This window comes from Myzus persicae, unplaced genomic scaffold, assembly GCF_001856785.1.
Source record: "Myzus persicae strain clone G006 unplaced genomic scaffold, MPER_G0061.0, whole genome shotgun sequence".
In the NCBI taxonomy this organism is placed as follows: domain Eukaryota; kingdom Metazoa; phylum Arthropoda; class Insecta; order Hemiptera; family Aphididae; genus Myzus; species Myzus persicae.
The window spans coordinates 433178-458093 of record NW_019103922.1 but is presented as its reverse complement, the minus strand read 5'-3'; the positions used below and the strand labels follow the sequence as shown (position 1 = coordinate 458093).

At 26.5% G+C, this 24916-nt stretch overlaps 1 protein-coding gene across 6 annotated transcripts in view; it reads left to right on the top strand.

The window, feature by feature from the left end:
- Positions 1–13539: 13539 nt before the first annotated feature.
- Positions 13540–24916, top strand: part of LOC111036355 (calmodulin-binding transcription activator 1) — a 114435-nt gene continuing 103058 nt past the window's right edge. For all 6 annotated transcript variants that reach the window (XM_022318353.1, XM_022318357.1, XM_022318354.1 and 3 more), the window contains exons 1-2: positions 13540–13929; positions 22864–23010. In XM_022318353.1, the coding sequence (XP_022174045.1) occupies positions 22875–23010 (136 nt within the window). In that variant the 5' untranslated portion in view covers positions 13540–13929; positions 22864–22874. The remainder of the gene's footprint in view (positions 13930–22863; positions 23011–24916) is intronic.

Genomic DNA, 24916 nt, shown 5'->3' with positions numbered 1-24916 from the left:
TTTAATTTTCATTATGCAATTTAATATTTAAATAAAATAATTAATTTTTTAATAACGGGAGATATCTATCTCATTTTTTTTTAATTGAAATTATAAAATGTGTGTGAAAGTTACAGTCAACAAGTAAGGAATGAATTGATTAAGTTAATAAAAAAACCTGAAGTTTACTTTCCCCGGAAAATAAAAATAATATATAAAATAGCCAATAGCACCTTAGCCAACTGGTGCTTAATTCATAATTGAACCGATAATATTTTTATCGCTATTCAGATAAAAATTAGTTCAATACCTATTTCATAATGGATTTGGATTAAATCACTATTGTGTCAACTATCTGTCATGTGTCCTGGTCAGCACTTAACTTAAAACTATTCCTGTGAAATATCACTTAATAGTTAATGCTGTTATATACAAATAATATTATTTTTTATTTAGAAAAGTACCTTTTTAGTTTTAAAATGTAAACACAAAAGCTCCATAAGGCAAAAATAATACACTACTCATAAGTAGTTATATATGTGTATAGTAAATAAAACTTTTATTTTTCACTCATAAATGCTTTTGTAAGACGTGACATAATAACAAAACCCACTGGGATGTCACGTATGTCCATCGCTCGGTCCCGGTTGAGCATTTTGCCTTATTTTATATATGTTTACTCCTATAGTTTTGCGTGTTGGCATTAATGGCATTATAAGCTCGAATTAATTTAGATTCCCTAATCTTTTTTTATTTGTTCATAAACAATATAATATTGTGTAATAACGTATAATATCTTTAATTGAATTCAGTATAAATATAAACAACGCATATAGTACATTTAAACAAATTACGAAACAATTTATCGTAGAATATATAGTAAGTACTGACACCACTATTATAATTTTAGATTTAATTTCAAACAAATTAGGTTGATGGAGTTTGTTTATAAATAAGATTACATTATTCTTCTATTTAAATATTATAATTATAATGGTAAGTATACATATAATAATATTATAGTCAAATAGAATATTTATTTTTTGTTTTGGAAAATAAATAATCAAATTGTTTAAATGAGTATAAAATGTATGTATTTAAAGCCTTGTATATAACAGGTATGTAATAAATAGTGAACACTCTAATTGGTTAAAATTATAAAAGATTATCTATTTAAACACAAAGTTATTTTGTATATTTTCATTAACTTTTTTTTTAATTTTGTAAAAAGTAACATTATTAGTTTATACACTTTCTAAAATGTATTCAAATAAGCTTTTTTTTAATTGGCTTACTTAAATTTTCCATCTGTTTACATAACTTACATAAATAAATCCTATAAGTCACAGTTAGTAACTTTGGATGAATAAATAATCAAAACTTATACATTGTACTTTTCGAAAATTATACCCTTATATTGATGCTAATATATTATAATTTATATAAACTACCATATTATATATTTACCATCTCCAAAAGTTTTTATATTTCTTGGTTTTGTTGCATGCTATAAATTTACTCTAAGTCTATCGATTATGCTTAAACATGAAAATAAAAATATATACTACTTAATATACTCTTATACAGTGTTTCTTTTATTTTGATAAAAAAATTCATTGAAATAACCATAGTTTTTAAAGTTTCCAAATTTATATAACAATTAATTTTGATTGATATTAATCTAGTTTAGACAAATAATATAATGCGTACGTCAGTTTTATTTTTAGAAAATAAATAATAATAAACCTTTAAATTCGTCAAAAATATTTGAACTAACTTATATTTATCCGAACCTCAATAGAATGCCGGGATTACAACTTACTACAATATCAAAAATTAAAGCACGAAAATAACACTGCTAAAAAATATTTTCACTTATGTAGGTACCAGGTACCTATATTGAAACAAGTTTACCATTCTTAAGGATTGACGAAGTATTCCAGTGATAATATCATAATATGAGTAATGCGCGATGCAAGTGATCGTTACATAGAAGATAGAACTACAACAATTGTAAGATGAGAAATTATAACTTGGTTGTTGGAAAACTTATAGACACTTTGTTGAAATAAGGTCATTCTTTTTGACTAACTATGTATTATGATATTTTATTTCTAGGTATACATTTTACATCGATATAATAATAACTCATTTAACTGTTATATTTTATTTACAATGTGTATTGTGTTAACACATTGTCATTTGTAAATAACAGATAAACCTATTGCTATTAATCTTATGAAAAAAATAAACTGTTGGTTGGTACGTTTAGGTACATGTTAATAATGGAAGTCGATGGCTGGTAGATAAGGGATACTAGACCGAACTTACCGTAACCCATTTATAACAAGGCGTAGGTGTGTGTTGTATATATATATTATGTGAGTATGTGTGTTTGTGTGTATGAGTTAAGCGTAAATCGTATATAAATGAAACATAATCCTTTCACTAATCTTATAATTGATCTATTTATAAAATGTTATAGTTACAGCGTGACGTGGTGGAAGAGAATAGCTTTTTGAATGAATCCGATAAAATCTGTCAGGAATAATTATATAAACATACTTGTCCATGATCATAGTGGTAATTCGTAATACAGTTAGTGTTAAAATAATATGGTATAATAATATACATATAATATATGTATATACGATTTCAACTTAAAAGATAGTCTGATCATTTTATGGGAAATCACGATTCGTGTTTATTTGTTTTTTTTTTTTTTTTTTAATAACTCATGTAAATAATTGATAGACATAATTTGGGAATTTCGGGATTCTTAAAAAACATGCTAGTCTATTTGAAATGGGTAACCACCGAATCCGTTGTAAAGTAGGTAAAAACCCTATATCATAATAAAGTATACAATTTGGTATAGAGATTTGAGTGTAAGACTGGTAGTCAGGAGCAAGGAAACAAACTATCGCGCATGTTATTCGATTTAACACTTTAAATATGACGGAGACTTACAAACCAACCGTGAGATGGAACTAATAGTCCGATCAAATACACACAATTGATATACTCACTGTAGAGTGAGCATTTAAGGGAGACTTTAATTAGTTTTTACAATAAATTATGACGGAGTGCAGTGATTATGGAAGGTACTAGTGCAAGACATAGTATTTTGTCGTGAATACAGTTTCAATAGCGCCTATAATTGCGAATTATATCTCCAGCCCCCTCCGTCCATCAAAAAATAATATTACATGTTACGATTGTAACTGTCCGGGGCAGTTTAACTAATTTGAAACCGTCATCCAAATTACATTATACAATATTTCTATCGAAATAAAAAGTTAGGTATTTATAGATTTTAGACTTTTTTGCCTTCAATAATAATAAACAAAAAAAATGATCAAATATATTTTAAATTCAGATACAAACAATTCTATACATTTTTATTTTGAATTAATTATTATTTATAAGTAGCTGGTATTTTTTGTGAAGCGAAGATGCAGTCTAAAAGTCTCCCCTAACGAGCTTCCCTTGATACGCAAATGATATCATTATTTTAGAAATGGCTCAAAATTAAGTGTCAACAATTGTGGAAAAAGTGTGCAATTGAAAACGAGTCACAAATCACAAAATCATATTGATTGATCAGTTAACGAGTAAAAATTTAAATATTATATGGAATTTTACACTCCCTGACATAATACTACAACAAATAATCTCTATATAAGATAGCCCTTCGATCAGGTGGAAAAATGCAAGTATTTGGGAGTAATCATAAATAAGAAAAATAACACTGAAATTTAGCTGAGAATGAACGAGGTCAACAGAATTTACTACGGAACAAAAGATATGCTATCATACAACCTACTGCCAAGACGAACAAAAGAGAGGCTAAACAGTACATACTTGTATTAACATAATATCACGCATAAGAAACATGGGTCAGCAAAATGGGCAATGAAGAAAAGCTTTTGGAGGGATTTGAAAGGAAACTATTAAGAAAAATATATGGACCCGCTGGTGCACAATGTCGACTCGAGACGATTTGAAAGAAGAAAACATGATGATATAAAAACCTTTACGATAAACAAAACATATGTAATTTTCTAAGCAGTCAAACTAGCATTGGCAGGACAAGGGTGGTGGGCCAGAGAAAAGCCTCATAAGAAAATGCATGATGGAAAAACTGAGCGGAAAGATACCATTATAAGGGTGAGGCCATGATATATATGGTTGAACATAGTGAAGACTCCTCACCGAAGAGAGGAGTGACATAATAATAAGATATTAATAATGATAAGACTAAATTCCACAGCATTTCAAAATCGGACGCATAATAATAAAATGGTAATTACATAATAGTCTCAAATCTCATTTCCATACGTCTCAATAATATTAGTAGTTATAATAAGCAACTCAAAATAAAAATGTGTTTAAAACTTGCAATTATTTGAAAATAAAAAAAACAATTATTCTACTTTTATTTAATACTAAATAATTTTTTTTAAGTACGTCATAGTTTGAACAGCTTAGAATTGTCAACGATTTATCTAGCAGAGAATCCATATTCCATAGGAAAAGGTTTGTAGTGCATGTAAATGCATTTTTTAGGGATACAGGCATATTTGAAGAATTTTGCATGTTAAGCATACTTTGTCGGAAGTAATTTTTTATTTTATACCTCAATTTTTATGGATAGAAAATAAAACCTACTAAAAAATGATAAACTATGTTTATTTACATCGTGGTGTTAGATTTATAAATGCATTTATAATTAGAAAATTTTTGGAAAAATATTGATTGCTTATACTAAAAAGGATGATTGGTTTACTAAATTATTATTATTTTTTAACTGTACTTGTATTGTTAAATGATGCCAATGCTAAATACTGTTATTTATTTATTAATATTTCAACCAAAAATCAATTTTTATTTTAAAATGATAATATTAATTATAATATTTTGGATAGGGTATCTCTTTCTACATTTCAATGTTTTTTGATGCTTAAATGTGAAGTTAGTATATTTTTGAGTATACAACCAGACATTCGTTTCAATGTATTTTATTTAACAATACCTAGAAGCGTATCCAGAACTTTATTTGGGAAGGGGCTGAATGAAAATGTATAAACATGGTCGTACAATGAAATAAAAAAAATTTGTGAATCACAAAGTATTATTAATCATAGTGTATATTAGGTACTAACTATTAAATAATAATTTGTAAACGTCTTGGGTTGTCCACTATTGGCAAACTCGTCTAATAGCATATCATCTATTTTAAATATATTTCTATGAATATTCAATAACGCCTAACCAAAATCACGATTCTCTGAAGTTGAGTTTCTCAAATATGTTTAAGTATAAGCTCGGTGTAGACAGTAAAAAAACATAAAAATTATTACTTATTATTGTAGTAGACTGTACAGTGTAAACGAAATAGTATTTATTGATAAAATTATTTTCAAAAAAAACGTGTGACTGTTAGACTGTGCCTCCCAGGCCTTGGCGATTGTCATCGACATGTTTATAAATAGTATCTATGATTCCCTGCAGTATTGGTTCTCCCTTAGTAAAGTTTTGTCCATGAGCGATATTGCGATAAGATAAGCGAACGAAATAAATATACGAATTTAAAATCAATAAAATGTAATTTGAAGCTATTGCAACGACTTTCATAGACCATCGAAATAGTTTTTAGATTTTTATAAAATTTCCGGGGAGGGGGGCTGCAGCCACTAGCTAACCATATTATAATAAATAATCAATACAGTTATAAGTTATCAGTTAACCATATCTAAATGTTTCATTTTATACTACCAGAAAATAAATTTATATTTAAAGTGATTATTTAACTTTTAATTTTTGTTGTTTTTTTTTTATGAACATTTTTAGTGAAAACTAAGACTGGCCAAATAAACTCAGCCGTAATCAACTGGAAAAACATATTTAAAAAAAACGTAAAAGAAATAATAAAACTATGTTGAACATAATAATATACATTTAGTGATTACATACTTGACATACAACTTAATACGTAATTTCAATAAATGTCATAATAAATAATACTATAAGTATACCGAATAAGTATAGTACCTGAAAATAAAATTATATGATACAGATTTTATAGCACATTCCAAACTTTTACGATGAAGAAAAAAATGTTTATACTACATTTTCTGTACAATTAAACTTTTGTAATTTAAATAGACATTTGACACAGTTAGGCCATTAAATTATAATATTATTTTATAAACTGTATGCATCTTGAATGTTTTGGGTTGCCATATGAAGTGCATTATCGATATTAAATTAGATTTTAATAGAATGTCCCGTTAAATAAAGGTTTTTATAGTTTTGAATAATATGTGTGATGTATAGTACCTAGAGAGTCTTCTATAAAATAAGATAATGTATGAATTAACATAGATTTTCAATGTTTTATACGGCTTTATTAATTTTATAATATAATACATAATATTTTACAATTATTTTTAGGCATTGATGGTAGTGATTTTAAAAGTTAAAAATAATATAAAAACTAAATCTATAATACGAAATAAAATAAATGGTTATATAATATATTGTTATATGGCATTGCCTTTAATAGGAAAAATAAAATCGGTACAAATATACCTATAGTGACCATAGAATTCGTGTTGAAATATTTTTTTATTTATTGGCCGTAATATAACTGTTATTATTTTTTTTTCTCTTTGTAATTGTTCGTATTGCTAAAATTGTTACACTTGAAATTGTAATCCTTAGTACCAACTATTTATACCATATATTGTGATCCAATTTTCAAATGTTAAAAAATATTTAATTTTATATACATAAGTTTAGATGATGATTGTCAGGAAAACTTTTGAAAAAAAAAAATTGTTATAATACAATAATTATTATATTATTGTATATATAGCGTAATATAAGAGCTTTGTCTTATGTAGGTAATCGCATTTTTTCTTAAATAGGTAAAGATTTATCATTAGTTATGAAGACGGAATTGATACAATATATATATTTTTTTAATATGCTGCTTTAAATTTGTATTACTAAATTAGTTATAAAAATTCGATTTTATGTTAATAATTTAATAAGTCTAACACACACACACAAAAAGATTAAAATTACTAGTAAAATTCAGTAAGTATTAATTAAATGTTTTCAAATGATACATTAATATGTAAATAACTTTTAAATATGAATATGAGCCTTTGCAAGCCATTTAATTTTAAAATTAATATTTAGACAAATGTTATATAAAAAGTCGCTTAAGTGGATATTGCTTTGCTGTACTGTAGGTTACAAGTGGGTCACTGTAATGAGTGGTGTTAAATTTGAATTCGATGATATAAAATTATTGTACATGAAAAAAATGTTGACAATTGTCTGTCAGTAATTAATATTACTAAGTAATTTAGTGTATATAATATAGTAAGCATTAGAAAATCACTATACGAGAATAATGGAATGAATATCCAATGTTGTAAATATTTTTAACTTCAAACGTTCAAAAAAATGTAATTTGACTTTCCAGTCTAACAATTCTAAGAAGAATGCTAACTCAAAATAATTAGCAAATTTTCGTGTTTTTACGAATTTTGTCAAAATATAAAATTCAGACAATCATAGAAAATATTGTAATTTTAAGATCAACTTTTTTTTTCATTTCCTTTATCTACTATGACATGAGTCAAAATATTTTGAAAATCATATTTTGCATAGAAAACTCAGATATTTACATTCAGTGAACATGTCATGAATCTATGAAATTTTTTTTTAAGAGTGGCATCAAAAACCAAAATCGATGTGGTCCCAAACTTGTTTCTGTAAGGGTTTCCGTTTTTCCTTAATTTTTTGTATGTTTTTTCTGTCACTTTTGAAAAATATTAAAAACTGTCTACCTCTTAAGTACCAACGAAATTTATTTTCCTTCCAGAAAAGATGCAGTTGAAGAAAATGTAAGCACTTTTACTATTCTAAAACGTGACGAGTGATGACAGACACACAAAAAAAAAAAAATAATAATAAAACACACATCATTGTAAAATCAATACATTCATCGCTCGTTTCAAAATCTAAAATCAAATAATTGAAATAATAGCTACAAGCAATACCAGAGTGGAAGGAAGCATAAGAAGGTAATAAATTCGTCACTATATATCGTATACTTCATAAAGAAGTCAAAGCAGCAAACATCATATTTTTTACATTAGAGAAGTGAATTTGGATAATAGGTACAATTGTTTTATACAGGCCTTATATAAAAAGAAATATTAGTTTATATTAATAGAAAATCAATTTGTTATACAACAATATAATTCACTGTGAATTGTAACTACATTATTTTTAATTAAAATTAATTCTGGGTTTTAGAAATGTCAGGATTGGTATCATGACTTAAAATATTAATTTAGTCTTAAGTGATTCTTGTATTAATTTTTGTTTTTAAAATGTTTTCTGAAATTATTATCAAGCCATTTTAAAATTAAATACCAAAACTCATAATATACAATTATACTTGTCCAACCAACCTGTGTTGAATTTTCGACAATTTAAGGTAGGTACTCCAAAGTTCTATAAAGTATTATATAAAACAAAAATAAAATACAAATAAACACGATTAAATTATACAATATCTAACGATGTTATCCTAAACAGTTTTTAGTTTTATTCTAACTCGAAGCAACATTTAGAAATCTTGATTGTAAAGAAAATATCCATAGTAATAGTTTTGTTGGTTTTATCGAGTAAAAGCTAATAACGCATACGGAATACCCATATAAAAAATATTCTGAAAATTAATTTTTAAAATTAATAAAATTAGTAGATGACAAACCACAATTAATATGTTAAATCAAAATTTTAAATATATATATTCAGTTATTTTTTTTTTTATCTTTTCTCCATGCTTTCAACAAATTTGTCCATCAGTATTGCTGCAGTAATTTAATTTTAACCAACGAATAAATTGTACAGATGTAACATCTTCGGGTTAATTTGGTCGATTTGAATGTAGGTACTGTAATGAAAGAGATTACCGGGAACGGTTGTATGTTTTTGATCAATTACTTGGTTTAACATATTGCAATATAAATTATATTATTATAAAATGGCGATATTACCTTTTCAATCCTTGTAGAGGTTTCTTTATTAAATCGTGGTTAGCATCTTATGTGTGAAATGAGGTGACCGATTTGTATTTTAAAATAATATAAAATATTTTTGTTAAGTTCACTATTAATAATTGTATTAACATACATTAATGTCTTTCTTCTTTTAGTCTTTCTCTTAAATTAACCATTACGATTACCGGATTACGTAGTTCTGCATGGGCGATCCGCGTGGTCTCTTACACTCGCGCTTGAACGTCTATGCAAAAAGGCAAAAATAATACGTCTGATATGGCGGCTGAATGCCGAGTTCTATATAATATTGTGTGTGTGTTTGTGTGTGTGTACGTAATATCTAATTGTTATATTTTATTCTATTTAATATTTGTAACTTATTCTTATCCTTAATGACTAACAATTACCATAATTATTTTATTATACATATCAATTTTAAAACAAGATATGATGGTTTATATGCACATCATTACAGTACATAATGTTGTAATTGTATACTTGAATTATAATTTAAAATTTTCCAAAAAAAAATAATCAATTGTGAATAAAAATAATAGTAATAATATTAACCCATACGACAATCGACTCATTGGAAAAGTTACCACTTACCACCAACCCTCTCTAATCGACCAATCTGCTAATCCGGCCCACAGTAACGTGTATATAATAATACAATTGATCTTTGTAAGAAACAATGTATTATACACATGTTTATAGAGTCTTAGAATGGATAAACTATAAATTAATATATTATAATATATAAAAATAATTATTTCAATTCATACATTATATTTTTTTATGTATGTTTGAAATTGTATTTATGGTTGAGAACAAATTGAAATGGTCTATATTTATGAACTGAAATCTGAAGTTAAAATGATAAAATAAGTCATAATGTTAAGACAACATATGTTCTAAACTATTTTTCCATTATGTCATCCAAGCATTTTTTCAAACATTTCTAAATTCAAATCGATTTATCTCAAAAATGGACTGGGTTACTATAAAAAAAATGTGTTACGAAATGTAATATTTTTATTTAAGAAGTTTCTAATGTATATTATAATTTATTGTTGTTAAATAATAATAAAAAAAAAGTTCGTTTTAATTTTTAAATTATATTATCTATTAAAGTTAAAACAATAAAGGTAGTGTATAAGTAGAGTATTTCTACATTAGTAAATAGGTACACACTTAAGTATTAAAAATTATAATAATATATGACCTTATGGGAAGACACAAATATAGTAAACAGGCATCACACAGGCGGTAGTCCAACTAATTAAGTGTTGAGGTAATTGGTATCTATAATTTTAAATAATAGATAGTACATGTATACCTATTTTAAACTTATTTTTTATTAAATGATACGTTATTGTTTGATTGGTCAGTGTTATTCTTGTAAATAATTTAGATATAATTAAGTGTTAAATTTACTTAAGTTCTGTTAAAAAATATAATTATATTCATTCTGCAATCACATGTATGTTTTGAATTTAATTTATAAAACAACAAATTGCTTACATGTACCTATAAAATGCTATCTACTTGATATTAAATTGTATCAAACTGTAGAAAATCTATATTATTTAATAATGTAATGATTTCGCTTTTGTATAGGTTCTTAATATTTTAATAATTCAAAGTGCATATAATTATTTTAATTTTCAGTTTAAAACAAAAAAGTTATTCCCTAGTACTTAGTAGCATATGTAAATTAAACTAATTGCTATTTTTGGTGAGAATGTTAAAAACTTGGTCAGATTTCTATTCCGTTTCACAATTAAATCGTATTAACTTGGTAACAAATATATTGCGTATTTCACACTTTTTATTACATTTCGATAAATAAAAAGAATTAATGAGAAAAATGATTGCTTAAAAAGTTTGATAAATAATAATAGATTAAAATATTATTCCAGTATTCAATATGTATTAATTTATACCATTTGACAGATTTTTTGTGATTCGCTGTGTCAATAAATAATTTCATAGGAAATGTTTTCATTAATGTTGTTTGCCTAAAATATATTTGTATTAATCTATTTTTGCCCTGAAAACTTTTTTTTTCGCAATAGATATCCAGAAATATTGTGTTCAATAAGGGTAAAAAAGAGGTAGTTTTATGTAAATTGTGAAGTGAAATGACTCAACTATGTTTAATAGCCACTTGACATTTTAAATTATCACTGTACCTATAGTATATTACACTAGGGCAAAAAAAAAACAAAATTACACAAATAAATTGAAGGTGCAATTTGTTCTACTTTGGTCATGGCATTGGCAAATGATAAAATATATTTTTTAATTCGTAATCATTTAGGCAGCTACTATAATATGATTTATGGGAACTCAAAGAAGGTTGATTAAAAATGAATACACACACATTTAAATATCAAATACGTATAGTTGCAGAATAGATATCGAATAAACAATTAATGAAACAACAATTTGTAAAGATACGTGGTTATGTTACCACTGATGTCTGATACCTAATTAGGTCATTACGCATGTACTGCATTTATCTCGACATTTTATATTTATGATGGAACGAAAAAAAAAACGTACAAAATAAACTTTTTCCAGTACATTCAATCGATATAATATTATAATGGTAAGTTGTAGGTAATCTAATTTGTTCTACCGATTTAAAACAAACTAAACGTATCAGCTATCTTCGTACCTACGAATGACGATTTTTTGTAGAAATTAAAATTAAAATTCTAAGTTGTCTTCTAGAAACTTTATAGGTATCATCCGAATTATTATGTTTTCTGAATATAAGAGAGCACGGATATACGCTGAATATACATTATACATCTGGCGATTTCAACAGTACGTCCGAATATTTGCATTTTCGGTAATTAGGTATTTATATTTTCCCCGAAATGACAATGTTTACGATATCTATTATTAGTGATCATAATTATTAATAGTATTCGGCCGTTCGAAGAACATAACTACATTAGCAGCGATAAACTCACAGTCAAATATTGATACACTATATTCAACATTTAGCTGTCGTCGCGTCCGTATAACGTTTAAATTGTAATCTTATTAAGTCAATTTGAATCAAACTTGAAAAATATTTAATTTCATGTTAGTTAAATTTATTACAAATGTTTTAAGTTATTTCGCTGTCTGATTCACAAAGTGTTAATCCATGTTATTTTACACATAATGTGTAGTTATTTAAAATTTAATCCGAGGAAATGATTTATCGTGAATATGATATTGAATTTTTTTTATATTAATTATTTTCAATTTTCAACAAATTTTTTAGAATTTGAATATTAAAAAAAACGAACAGTGGATTTTTTTCTTACAACTTTAAAATTTTTTGAAATGCTGTTATGTTTTTTTCGTGGCAGATTTTACAATCGTCCGAATATATAGGTACTATATAAGATGTATCGGTCTTCAACCCGTAAGATTAGGGTAAGTCGACGGTAACGGTAATAATTACCTTGTAATTAACAAACTGTAATTGACCGGTGGGTCCCAAAACTTTGTGGGCTCCGTGGAAACTTCCCGTCACCTCTCACCGGCAGGCCGATCAAACTGTCGATGGCGACGACGACCACGACGACCACGACGGTTTAAACCTTTATTAAGCGAACTTGCACACACATATACACACACAGTTCCGGCGTGCCAAACATCATTTGTAGTCCCAATTCAATATGCGGGCGAAAAAAGCTGTAATATTTTATATTAAATATCTACCAAATCCCCCCTAAAAATAAATCTGTTAATTTTCTCTACCTCCTTAGCTTGGTTTTGCTCGCGGGACATGTACACATTCGAGTGGACCAAGTGTTAAAAAAAGTATAAGGACGGAAAAAAAAACATGACAAGACCTATACGCAACTACCTACCTACATCTCATTTTTGTATTATAAATTAAATAGTGTACCTATATGTATTTCTGCGTTTTAAAGATTTCTACAGTTTTACGGGGTTGGATTCGGCGGCCAATTATTGATAGGTAGTGAGACTACAGGAAAATATAGATTTACTAATTTCGTGTAAAAGCCCACACAATTTTCTCCCTGGTAGGCAACTGGTAGACTACCATTTGAAACAATTTTTACAGAAATTTTACTTTTACAATATGTAGATACATTGAAACCTCTAAAAATAATATGTATTTTGCATATATCTTTTCACACACACACACACACACACACACACACACACACACACACACACAGATACACGAGACACCTTTTGCGGTGTGTCTGTTATAAAAATGATATACACCGAAGAGATTCTTTACGGCACCGCCGGGTGTGCTTAAGAGTCGTGCGTGCGCGGGCGACCGTGTCCGGGGCGTGCGGGTGCGACCGCCACCACCGCCACAGCGCCGCCGTCGCCGACAAATCTACCGCCGCCGCCGCCGCCGCCGCCGCCGACGACGCCGACAGAGACCGACCGAGAACCGTTTTGTGCCAAAGGCTACGCCGTGTGTCGACCGCACGCCAGTCGGTCACGCTGCGCCGTCCGACAAACGCGTGTTTCGCCATGATTTTCCGCCGTTTTCGTCCAATTGGCAGTCTCGTCGCGTACGACACCACCACGTCGTCGTAAAGTCGAATAATTATATATTATCATCCGTACCGATAAGTATTACCACCGTCGTTGCCAGCAGTCCACGCGAAGGCGACGGCGTTTTTTTCTCCTTTTTGACCAGTAGGTATATACCTACTATACCGTCTTACCTAACCCGACGGTCGCGACTTTTAAAGTTGATTTTTTTTCCTCCGATTTCGCGATGTCTTTCTGACCGACGAGACGCAACTATATGATACGACGGCCGGCTCCAATGAAATAATCTAGACGACTGTCGTTATTACTGACGGTACGTATACGGTAGTCGAGCATATTGTATTCATTGACATATTGCCCACCTATTTTATTTTAAACTTTAATTTTTTATTTGAAATACAATATTTTATTTCATAACGAATAAGAATAATATTTCCCACCTGAAATCGGTTTCTTACAAGTAACATTGTATTATTATTATTATTATTATTATTATTATTATTATTATTATTATTGCATTCATAACTAGTTATACTTAACCTAATCCTCTACGAACTGTTTATAATTTGATAAGACGAATATTGAAATTGTATATCGTGAATTATTGTCGGGAAACAAGAAATTTAATATCGTAGGCGATGCCGCGATAAACCCAACGATTCGCAATAGTCGTTATTCTTTACTTTTGGTAAATCGTAGAGCAAACGACGTGTCTTAATAATGCACGTATACCTAGTAATAACTATTGCAAGGAGTTGGAATAACGACTATAATAATAATCATTAAGTCGTTGGTTTACAAGTGTTGTAAAAATGTAACCTACCTATATTATATAATATTAAACTTTTAACTTGGATGATTTATATTATAATGTAATGATTCTGGACTCTGGTGTTCATAAAGTTTCCCACCATTTAAATATTATAAAAACAGTGTATTGTAATGGTATTTTTTAAACATACCTAATTAAATGCACCAAATAAAATTTAAAACGGTTTTAGAGTAGGTATTCATTATTATTATTATTATTATTCGTTTAATATATATACCTTTTTTCGTCATTCTCGTATTTCAAATTAGACTTTTAAATTAGATAGGTATACATGAAATAACTTTTAAACAAACATATAAGTAGGTAAGTATAAAATTTATACCCATGTGAGTTATGATCAAAATAGCATTCATAGTGCAATTATACCTAAGATTAATGATTATGTATACAATACCTAATTAATTAAAAAGTTCTACTCAACATAAAATCAGTTTTAATTGCAACTCTCAGAAATAGAGGCTAACATGTTTAAGCTACTTATTCCTCAGATATTGGTACATAATACATACATATATAATATATATATTTACATTTTAGGTATATCATCTTTATTTTTTTTTGTATAATTCTAATTATTGTTGATTAAAATAATTTTTAAAATTGGGCATGACAAACAAACAATCAGTTTTTAAAATCAATCAATAAATAAAAATATACCTATTGCTAGTGTTATACAACAATTCAATATTGTCAGGTATCTTATGAGTTTAAAGATTTTTTAGACGATACACCTTCTCTGTAAATACTAAATTATATATTATGTTTTTATACAAAATATTTTTCTGCAGATACCTATACATATTTATAACATTTAATAACTAATATCTAATACTTTTTAAAATACTGTTTAACCAGATTGTTTAGGCAATCAATTTTTAATCCAATATCGATATAAGTGATAATGTTGTTGCAAAATAAAATGTAATGTTTCATTTTGTTTTATTAAAATATTGATTTATAACTTCATTTTTTACTTAAAAAAATGCGTTATTATATTAAAGTAGGTACCTACTTACCTATTGACCTACCTTTGAGAAAGTAAATTCGAGAAATCATTTTAACGTAAATACTATGCATATGATATCATCAAATACTATCACAATTACGTTGTTAATAATAGGAGTTATAGTTGTAATATTATCTTGCCATTCAAAAAAGGAAATGAAAATAATTTTTGATTTCACAGTTGCATATTCCAATTTATTCATACTAAAAATATGAATATTTTATTTTACTCTAAAATATTATACTATGTATCAATTATTTTCTACAACTATTTTCAAACTCAAATGACTTATGAATAATATTTAAAATAAGTTAAAACAATATAATATAGTTATTAGTTATATATAAATAAATAGTTATTTATCCTAAATAATATGATCAACATGGGCATGCAAAGAAAAATATTGAAAACCTCACAAAAACATACATATTTTTTTATTTATACTTTATACTTTGGAATTGATATTCAAAATCGAAAATATATTCATCATTTTATGTACATATACATTATACACGTTCGCCAAGCATGCTCATCCTTATTTTTTCGGTTATAATACATTTATTTTAATTATGATTTATGGACATTTTAACTTTAAAGAGCTTATACGGCTTATTGACAATATTTTTAGTTGTTTATATTTTATCACTTCTACAAAAATGTATCTAATATAAACTTTTATTTTCGAAATTATTGTTGGACACATGGGTAATTGTTTTAAAAATATTCTTGTACCTAAATGTATTGAAATCAAAATACGAACCAGTAGTTTCAGAGTTATGAAAAAAATGATATGCTAAGTATAATAGTTCTTAAAAATGGTTTTACAATAGTATAAAATATAATATATTATATTGCAGGGTCAAGAATTTATCATACTAGGGTATAATATATTGATAACTAAAATTCTCAAATTATCATAGCCTCCATTTCTCATATTATTATATACTTGGTGATCTAAACCAAATCACCTATACATGGAAAACTGTACTAAGAATTATAGGTCTTTAGTACACCAAATTAAAAATCTCAAAAACTACTCTTTTGAATTTCGAATTAGATACATCGAAAAATTAAAAAAAAATCACGATTCTCATTTGTAAAAAAAAGAAGTATTTTTATTGTTACAGAAGACTCCTTAAATAGTATAAAAATTTTTTTTTTTAATATAGACTAGGGTATGCTTATACATTTGAACTTATCAACTGTGACGTCTTGAATTGTACAACACATTTTTGGATCGTAATTTGTAATGATTTTCAAAAGTTAACACTATATCATATCAGTATATTATTATAACAGTAACATATAATATTGTATTATTAATTATGTAGTTGTGATATTATTTTTACAATTGCCTAGTATAGATTATGCGTAGTATTTTGATTTAAACAAAACATTTTTTGACATGCCTGATGTATCATGAATATTAGTGAAGTAAATTCATTCTTTTTAAACCGAATTATCTTTTTTATGTTATTGCTTATCAATAAACTATTGTCAATTATTAACTTTACGATGTTTCTCTTGGCAACAATGGAGCATCGATATTGTTTTTTTTTTTACTTATTTAAGTTTGAATATATTTTATTGTCTTTGGACATTTTATTTTCGACAAAATAACATGAAACCATAAATCAACTTTATTAAGTATTATAAAAGTTATATGGTGTATAAAATGTTTATTGCTGGAATAATAATATGTAATGTGCTATACCTAAATGCATCAACAATGATTTATATTAATTTCATTGATTCAATTAAAAATAATAACCATATTATAGTTTGTTATATATAATATATTTAGGTGAGACAAATTTGAACTGAACTTTAAAATGCTGTTTCTTTGTCATTTATTACCTACCTGCATGTTAAACGAGTCTGTAAAACATCTTTGTGTATGTGTAAGACTAAAAAGTAAAAAGTAGGTACGATACAGAAACTCGGTGCTGTACGCTCGACTTATTTGTCACCTCAGTTAAACACAGTATCATGAGTCATGACGTATTATACTACTATCGTTCTACATTTGAAAGTAATAAAATATTATCACAATATACATATATGTGTATATTATATTATTATTCTATATTTTAATCTTACACGTAATATTACTGTTTACTAAAGTTTTTCTTTTTGTTCTAATTTTTTGGAACATCCTTCAGAAATACTGAATGACTTTCTAAACCTATTAAGATTTAAAAGTTTCTGCTGTGTCCGATTTATCTGAACATAGAGCACATAAAACAAAATGTTAAACAGCCAATAGTTTTGATCAAGTTTGGAATCTAAAATCATATTCTATCTTTACAATAATTTATTGTAAAATTTAAAATATACTTATCAGATCAATTGAGTTGTCATATTAAAATTACATATTCTATGTTAAAATATTAAATACTTAAATAATTGACATATAATTATCAATAGTGATTGTAATGATTTGTAGGTAGGTACCACAATCTACAGTAGCTCAATAATACTATTAACTACGTTTATTTGTCCGAAAAAATGACTATTTGTCTCGATATTGATATATGTTGTACATATTATTGTGAAATAACTCAGGGGTTAAAAGTTGTAATATATTATGTAAATGTATTGTCAACATTTTGGTTCGTTTAAAAAGTATACTTTATCAAATAATATAATATGTACTGTTTTATTTTCTAAAAACGCAAAATAAATCTGCTATCCATTGTACAATATTAGAATATGTATAATTACTTGTCAAGCGTACCTACTCCAATGAATACTGTTGTTTAAAATTATTTTATAATTTTTATTATAACATATTTTAATAAAATAGGTAATTAATTCATTGAAAATATATAGATTGCCTCTATTCAAATTATTTTAAATTATTGCACAATTAAAATAATATACAGACATAAAATATATACTTCGATGAAGCCAAACACTGAAAATAGGTGACGCATAAATATATCACAATAAAATAAATTATTATTTGCTTTGGTTACTCATAAGTTACCTATAAGAAGTTGAATAAAAATGATTTCAATATATTTATGCGGAAAAAAATACTAAAATGTTTGACAAGAACAATTAAAAATATTTTTAATATTAAAAAAAAAACAACTAAATGAGGTTGGCTGCTTGAAGACCTGTAACGTTACAAAACTGATAAATCGATTTTATGAAGAAAAAAAAAGAACAAAGCTTTGATAATTGCATTTCAATATACAGAAACTATGTTGACAGTTCTTTTAGTAATAAACTTGAACAATCTAGACTTTAGAGAGTTTTTGAATCTCAGTAAATCTAATATCCAAGCAAGAAATGTACACAAATATTCAACACAAAAATTATTTCAACGATGTATTTAGAGTTTTCTAATTATTTGTGTAAAAAACGTATCCTATAGTTTTAGTTACAAATATTTAGAACAAATGGAATAATCATTTCATGAATAATATGATTTGGAAACAGAAATTAAATAAATAATTGATTAATACACACAAACATCTGAATTTAATTTTCAGCAATGTAATTATTCAGAATATTCTGTATAAGTATAATATTTCAGAGTTTAGAGCTACTCTAATTGGTGGAATTAAATAAAATTCTAAAGTTAAGAATAAAGCTAGAAAAATAAACGTACACATTGTAATCATATTATATTATAATACTATGGCTGATCCCGTGCACTTCGTTGCCCGTTAAAAATGTCAACTCTATATGAGACTCTTGTTTTTATGCGAACGGTATATTATCAGGTATGATATTAAATTATATTATATTATTACCATTGGACCCCGCCCTAGGTGTATATTTTATGTAAATAATATTTTTTATTTTTATTTTATATTTTTTATTTTGACCGTGGATACGCTGATGAGCGGCTATAAGTGCAACTCAGCCATCTTAGTAAGCAATGTGTGAACATTCGATTAGTTATTAGTTATGTTTTACCAATAACTAATATAACACATTTGCTTGGATATTCAGATAGTATTAATTGTTTTTTTGACTTAACTAAATAATTATAACAATTGTTTATTATTTGACGTCGATACCGACCTGCCTGGAAGCGTCTACGGTTGTCAAGTTTGATTGTTATTTATTTCCAGTGACTATTTTTACAAAAAAAGTGTAGGTATACAATTTACACGTTTATTTTAATTAAGAGATAACTCAATTGTTTATTAACTTAGACAAATGGCATTGCGATAGAAACCTTCTCCGTGATATGATCTTTCGTTTAAAAAAAAATCAAGAAGATCTGATAAGTAGTTCCAGAGATTACCCTGTACAAAGATTTTCATTTCACATTTATATAGTTCCTTACTTTAATGTAATACTTTAATGTTCATTGTTAAAATTACGTTGATATTTTCATTTCGTTTTAATTAGTAATGTTTACTATTTTAATACCTTTGTATCAGGGTCACCATTTGTGGTATAGTAAGGTATACATTAATTTACCTACTTTGTCCATATAGTATGTACACCATAGAGAAAGATATATACACCAATATATAGACTACCTTGATTTTATGCTGAAACCAGTACAACCAGAACTAAAGTAATTTATATTATGATTTATGATAACATAATAATCATTTTATAAAGTATTAAGTATCGGTAGATAATTTTAAAATAATTCATTTCTTTGTGTGGACATATCATGTCTATATGGTTTATTTAAATAGGTACAAACAATTTAGTGTCACGACAACAGTTTGATGTATAATTACAGAAAAGAGGAAGAAGTTCATGACCAAAATTAACGTTTTTAATATTATATTAATATAATGTGGGTAATATAATGATAATATTATGGTAAGCTTTTAGAGCATTTATTTAATATTCCGCCGTAAATATATTCCATGTTTATGATCATAAAAATAAAACGTTACAAGTAGAATTACATGTTGAAAGTTGAAGAAGCTTATATTAAGTGTAATACTTAGCATAAATCATGTAAGTTCCAGTCTCTTGAAGATGCTACATAATAATTCGATTACAAACTATAATAATAATTATTATCATGCAGTATCACCTAAGATACTTATTTTGTGTAGGTACATGCAAAGATACATTTCTGTTCACCCATTCTCCTTGAAATGTGTGCATTACAATTTCCGGACTTAATAATAATACTGATTGTGAATGGTAAATATAATATTTTAAGTCCTCACTTAAATAGCTTTTCAATAAGGTTCGATGGTACCGTTCGGTGGAATATGATGTATATATAAACGGGAAAATAGAGAATCATTTATTTATATTGGTGGTCGGTAGTTCGAAACATACGTAACAATTAATACGTTTGTGTAAACGGTGAATATTGTGCAATTGATTCAAATCGTAATCATAATTATTATGTTACAATATATTATTAAACACATTATGTGTAGATATTATGTTTATACATATCGTCTAATGTTAACTGGTTATGTCAATGCAAAATATATTGCACCATATAATGATAAATTATATTTTACACACACACACACATACTTATATATATTACCTACGTATATATATGTGTGACATTTTTGTGTATATTTCTTACATTTATATGTACCTAAGCTATTCAAATATAGATTTATTAATAATTGATTTGTTATCATTTATACAACATGCAAAGTATACCCACATATATACTATATATACTATCAATATAACATTATACATGTATGAGGAGTATTCACAAAGAATGTTCATGTATACCACGGAGACACAATGTCGACCACAAAAACATTTTGGCGAAGACAAAGACGAGACGTGCCAAGTAAATTCAATGTTTATAGCGAAATATCTGTATGAAAGAAATACATTTGCACTTTATGTTTGATATACAATGTACAATGCACATATTATATTATTGTGTGTATAGGTATGCAAATATTGTATAGTATAATATATTATAGCGTTATACTACACATGTACTCGAGGTTATATACCTACCTACTGTTGCTATATAGTATAGTGTTGTCAATTTGTTTAAAATAACATTTATAAATAGCTCCGCATAAGAGTGTATTATTTAACCAACAGTTTGATAAAAATATCAAACAAAATATTTAGATAATAATACCTACTCTAGATGTATGAGCAACATATAGTAGGCACAATAGGCACATGATTTATTAATAAAATAAAATAATGATTTTAAAAACAAACTATGACTGATGTTGGTCGATATTTAGATATTATATTATCAAAATGCTTGAATACCAAACTAAATAAAATATGAACATTATGAACTCAGAATTACAATTTATTGTAGGTAAATTAAATAACTATACCTACGTCTATATACGTTCATTCAAATGCATAATACTGCAAAAGACTCAAATTTGCATGGAATGTAGGTATAATAGTATAATACACATTACATATAATACTAATTTTAATGTATTCATTATTTCAATTGGTGATCAATTATAATCTTGAATATTATACATATAATATATACTTATGGAATAATGCAGTTTTCAGTTCGTATAATAAAATACATTTTAAATGTAGGTATTGGGGTGCGTCACTTATGTTTATATCTCGATTAAGAATGCGATTTGATAATTAACAATATACCTAACCAATTGCATAATTATAAATATTCAAATATACGTATGTTAAGATATAATGATCTTTTTTTTACAAAATAAATATCTATATGTTATGTTTTTAATAATATAAGTAGTACACTATACTAATCATTAGTCGATTATAATTGTTATTCACATTGTTTTAAACTTATAAATATAAAATAGTATATTTTACAATATATATATCGGTCAGTTGCTAGAATATTTGTTTAAAACTTCATTATTTGATTAAAATTGTGGTATAAAACTATGAAATAGTTGAATTTTTCAATTCTCAGAACCAAGTTCGTAGTTTATAAACTAAAAATCGGCTGAATTAAATTTTAGATATCTTATAAATGTCCTGAAATTACTAACTGTCATAAAACCAGTGGAATCAACAATTATATTTGTAAATACTAACCATTTTTTTTTTTTTAAATTTAAATTTTAAAAACCACTACTTTACAACTATAAATATTAATTAATTAATAGTTAATACATATTGCACTATTAAATAAGGAAATTATTATGATGGGACTTGTGAGTGGTTTTTTTTGAGAGCTGACTTGAATGCTGGACTTCCCTTGAAGTTGACAGCTTGGTCCTTGGTATACAGAGCGCATTTGGTGGTAGGTGCTGTTACGATTTTTGGATGTAAAGTAGTATTATAATATGTACTTTTTTTGTGTTTTAAATGACAAGGCTAGCTGCAGTTAAATAATATGTACCTACTCAATAATAAAACGCTCATTTGGTCTCATTTTATTTTAAATTAGAACCCATAATGCACAATAAATTATTATTTATTAGCACAGAGTTTCTTTAATATTATGTTTTTATTTTTGTTTGTAGATAAAAAAAAAATGTCCAGTCGTCATGAGACGTTCACTGCGGAATATTGCACGGGTGAAACAGTCACACTGTACAGTCAACAACACCACACGAGAATACATCTCCAAACGCACGCCCATCCAAATAATCACATTCCATTAAATCAAAGTAAAATATATATTTATTATTTTTTTGTTTCTGTTACGAAAGTTATAAAAAAAAATAATAAGAGAATTCAAAAAATCACAAAATACAATGGACTATGGTACATAGTCCCGCTATAGTGCATAAATTCTTCATAGGCGTGATGCAATGCAAAAATCTTTCAAACAAGAATTGAAACTAGTTTGAAACATACTTCATATTGTGTTTGTATAGATTTTTTTGAATTTGTATAGACATTTGTGGTTGTTAAATAATTTTAAATTTAAATCCATAGACTATTATAATTCTAGGATTTAATTGAAATTATTAATTAATTTTATAAAAACATAAACTGAAGTTAATGTTATTTGTTGAAGATAGAAATGCACATGAGTAACAGATAACTAAAAATGCTTATGATTAAATGAAATCGTAATTAAAATCCATAATGTAATCTACACTTCTTTGGAGGTAATGAGGCGTACATGGTTTCTAGATTCGTTTATGTTGAAAAATTTTTAAAAAAAATGTGAGCAGTAAAATATACCTTCAGGGTTAACAGTAAAAATATAATCGACCATGATGTTATTTACAAATGCAATTCGTAAACTGTCAAACACAGCCCATGATTTAGATATCTGGCTTATTTTTCACACTGCGATTTATTAACCAACAATGCAATTTAGATAAACATCGGGTGTATATTGGTAACACACTTATAAAATATTGTCATGGCAAATGTGTACAATTTTAATGGAAAATGGGTGTTTGTAACTGCAACGGTCGTATTGTGTTACTATGACAAACATTAGATGTACCTAGAACAAAAGTTTTTATACTTTTTTTGAAGTGGGGGAGGGGGGGGGGTGACGTTGGGTCAAGGTATGAAGAAATACATATCATTACAAACATATTATAAATATGTGGATAATATTGTGTATAGACTAAAATATTTTATATTTTGAGGTAAAATAATACAACAACTAATAGGTCCGTACCTAATTATAATTATAATTATTAAAATCATACTATAGTCTATAATACAGAACATCATAACTTACCGTATATTTACATGTAATACAAAAATATCTACAAAGCTTCACTAATACGATTTTATTAATAATATACAAAAGCTTATTATATTAAATGTATTTGTTAACAGATATAAACACACAAGTATGCCTAACCTAACCTAACCTAACCTTTACTTTATACAATATTAGTATTTGTACTAACACAATTAATTTTCATACTTTTATGTAAAAATATAACTAATTATTGTAATGTTAAAAACGTTTGTTCTAGTCAAGGAATTTTTTTTTTAAATATCAATACTTTTTTTGAGTAAATTAATTTGAATCTTAGTAACTTTTTTCAAAATGTTATTTTAAGGCATATGTAAATGTTCAATTATTTATTTAAGAACAAATGAAATTATTTATATAATATTCAAAATTGTTTTCAAATATTATTCATTTTTCATTTTTCATTTGTCAGGTATTTCTGTAGAACATGTATGGTGTAGTATATCTAATTCTAATTAAATTGTTTTTTATTCTGTTCGTCAAACATTTATTTAATAAAATTATAGTTATAATACTACTAAATTCCTGTTGAAGAGGTAGGTGTGACTTTATTCCCTGATAAAGCAGAGGTCTGATCAAAATGATTGTACTCGTTAAGACAATATAACTTAAGTCACTTCCGTTTTAATTACTAGCTAAATAAAATAATAATGTAATCAATAAAAATGTATTTAAATTTATAAATAAAATGTAAAATTTTTGCTTGAAAATCATTAGCGATGATTGATGAACGACAAGTAAATGAGGGGGATGACATGAAAAACACATTTTTAGTTTATCTAAAAATTACAGATCATCATATGATTTTTAACTGACTAAATTATTCATAATTCTTATACATTTTA